Genomic DNA, 2,500 nt, shown 5'->3' with positions numbered 1-2,500 from the left:
TACCCCAGGCCTCTATTGTCCCTCTTCAGGACGGTCCGGACCGGCTGTTTATGACCCTCCCCTTCGGGCCCCAGCCCCCCTCCAGGGGTCCATCCGGAACGCAGCATCATCTGGTAGGCGGGGGTGGAGGGGGGGAGGCAGTAGTGGGGAGGGGGGGCAGGGCGGGAGAGAGAGAACAGGTGGAGGGTGGAGGAGAGGTGTGTCTCTGGAGGAGAGGAGTAGTGGACACTGCAGACTGGACACCACTGGGTCTGATTCTGGGTGGACTGGTTCTGATGGGTCTGGACTGCTGCTACCGCTGGGGGAGAACTGGGGGGGAGGGGGCAGAGGGAGAGAGAGGGGTGGGTGGGGGGAGAGGAGCAACAAGGGAGGAGAAAAATGAGTATCTCCTTGACAACAAACCTTCAATCACAGGTCTTATTTCTACACTAGGTCGGTGGGACGGTGTTCCAACTAGGCACCACACCTGACCACCTGACCAGGTCAGGGATTGTCTATATTCACCACACCTGATCAGGTCAGGGATTGTCTATATTCACCACACCTGACCACCTGACCAGGTCAGGGATTGTCTATATTCAACACACCTGACCACCTGATCAGGTCAGGGATTGTCTATATTCACCACACCTGATCAGGTCAGGGATTGTCTATATTCACCACACCTGACCACCTGACCAGGTCAGGGATTGTCTATATTCAACACACCTGACCACCTGATCAGGTCAGGGATTGTCTATATTCACCACACCTGACCATCTGATCAGGTCAGGGATTGTCTATATTCACCACACCTGACCAGGTCAGGGATTGTCTATATTCACCACACCTGACCAGGTCAGGGATTGTCTATATTCACCACACCTGACCAGGTCAGGGATTGTCTATATTCACCACACCTGACCATCTGATCAGGTCAGGGATTGTCTATATTCACCACACCTGACCGGGTCAGGGATTGTCTATATTCACCACACCTGACCAGGTCAGGGATTGTCTATATTCACCACACCTGACCACCTGATCAGGTCAGGGATTGTCTATATTCACCACACCTGACCAGGTCAGGGATTGTCTATATTCACCACACCTGACCAGGTCAGGGATTGTCTATATTCACCACACCTGACCACCTGATCAGGTCAGGGATTGTCTATATTCACCACACCTGACCATCTGACCAGGTCAGGGATTGTCTATATTCACCACACCTGACCAGGTCAGGGATTGTCTATATTCACCACACCTGACCAGGTCAGGGATTGTCTATATTCACCACACCTGACCAGGTCAGGGATTGTCTATATTCACCACACCTGACCACCTGATCAGGTCAGGGATTGTCTATATTCACCACACCTGACCAGGTCAGGGATTGTCTATATTCACCACACCTGACCAGGTCAGGGATTGTCTATATTCACCTGGTGGATTAGATCATTAACATGAAGTGACTGCGTCAGTCTGGTCGACTAACCTGTGGTCAGTCAGTCAGTCAGTCAGTCAGTCACTAACCTGTGGTCAGTCAGTCACTAACCTGTGGTCGGTCAGTCAGTCAGTCAGTCACTAACCTGTGGTCAGTCAGTCAGTCACTAACCTGTGGTCAGTCAGTCAGTCACTAACCTGTGGTCAGTCAGTCAGTCAGTCAGTCAGTCACTAACCTGTGGTCAGTCAGTCAGTCACTAACCTGTGGTCAGTCAGTCACTAACCTGTGGTCAGTCAGTCACTAACCTGTGGTCAGTCAGTCACTAACCTGTGGTCAGTCAGTCAGTCAGTCAGTCAGTCACTAACCTGTGGTCAGTCAGTCACTAACCTGTGGTCAGTCAGTCAGTCACTAACCTGTGGTCAGTCAGTCACTAACCTGTGGTCAGTCAGTCAGTCACTAACCTGTGGTCAGTCAGTCACTAACCTGTGGTCAGTCAGTCAGTCACTAACCTGTGGTCAGTCAGTCAGTCACTAACCTGTGGTCAGTCAGTCAGTCACTAACCTGTGGTCAGTCAGTCACCAACCTGTGGTCAGTCAGTCAGTCAGTCAGTCAGTCACTAACCTGTGGTCGGTCAGTCAGTCAGTCAGTCACTAACCTGTGGTCAGTCAGTCAGTCACTAACCTGTGGTCAGTCAGTCAGTCACTAACCTGTGGTCAGTCAGTCAGTCACTAACCTGTGGTCAGTCAGTCAGTCACTAACCTGTGGTCAGTCAGTCAGTCACTAACCTGTGGTCAGTCAGTCAGTCACTAACCTGTGGTCAGTCAGTCAGTCAGTCACTAACCTGTGGTCAGTCAGTCAGTCACTAACCTGTGGTCAGTCAGTCAGTCACTAACCTGTAGTCAGTCAGTCAGTCACTAACCTGTGGTCAGTCAGTCAGTCACTAACCTGTGGTCAGTCAGTCAGTCACTAACCTGTGGTCAGTCAGTCACTAACCTGTGGTCAGTCAGTCACTAACCTGTGGTCAGTCAGTCACTAACCTGTGGTCAGTCAGTCACTAACCTGTGGTCAGTCAGT

General features: G+C 51.5%; 1 protein-coding gene across 1 annotated transcript in view; it reads right to left on the bottom strand.

Moving 5' to 3' along the window:
- The window catches only part of LOC139405248 (G patch domain and ankyrin repeat-containing protein 1-like), a 9,650-nt gene that overhangs the window by 246 nt on the left and 6,904 nt on the right, over nucleotides 1–2,500 (bottom strand). The window contains exon 5 of the mRNA XM_071147688.1: nucleotides 1–309. This exon is cut by the window's left edge and continues 246 nt beyond it. Coding sequence (XP_071003789.1) covers nucleotides 1–309 — 309 coding nt within the window. The remainder of the gene's footprint in view (nucleotides 310–2,500) is intronic.

This window comes from Oncorhynchus clarkii, unplaced genomic scaffold (genome assembly GCF_045791955.1).
Source record: "Oncorhynchus clarkii lewisi isolate Uvic-CL-2024 unplaced genomic scaffold, UVic_Ocla_1.0 unplaced_contig_6271_pilon_pilon, whole genome shotgun sequence".
Lineage (NCBI taxonomy): Eukaryota > Metazoa > Chordata > Actinopteri > Salmoniformes > Salmonidae > Oncorhynchus > Oncorhynchus clarkii.
Note: the sequence above shows the minus strand (reverse complement) of the source record. Positions and strands in the feature narration are given on the sequence as shown.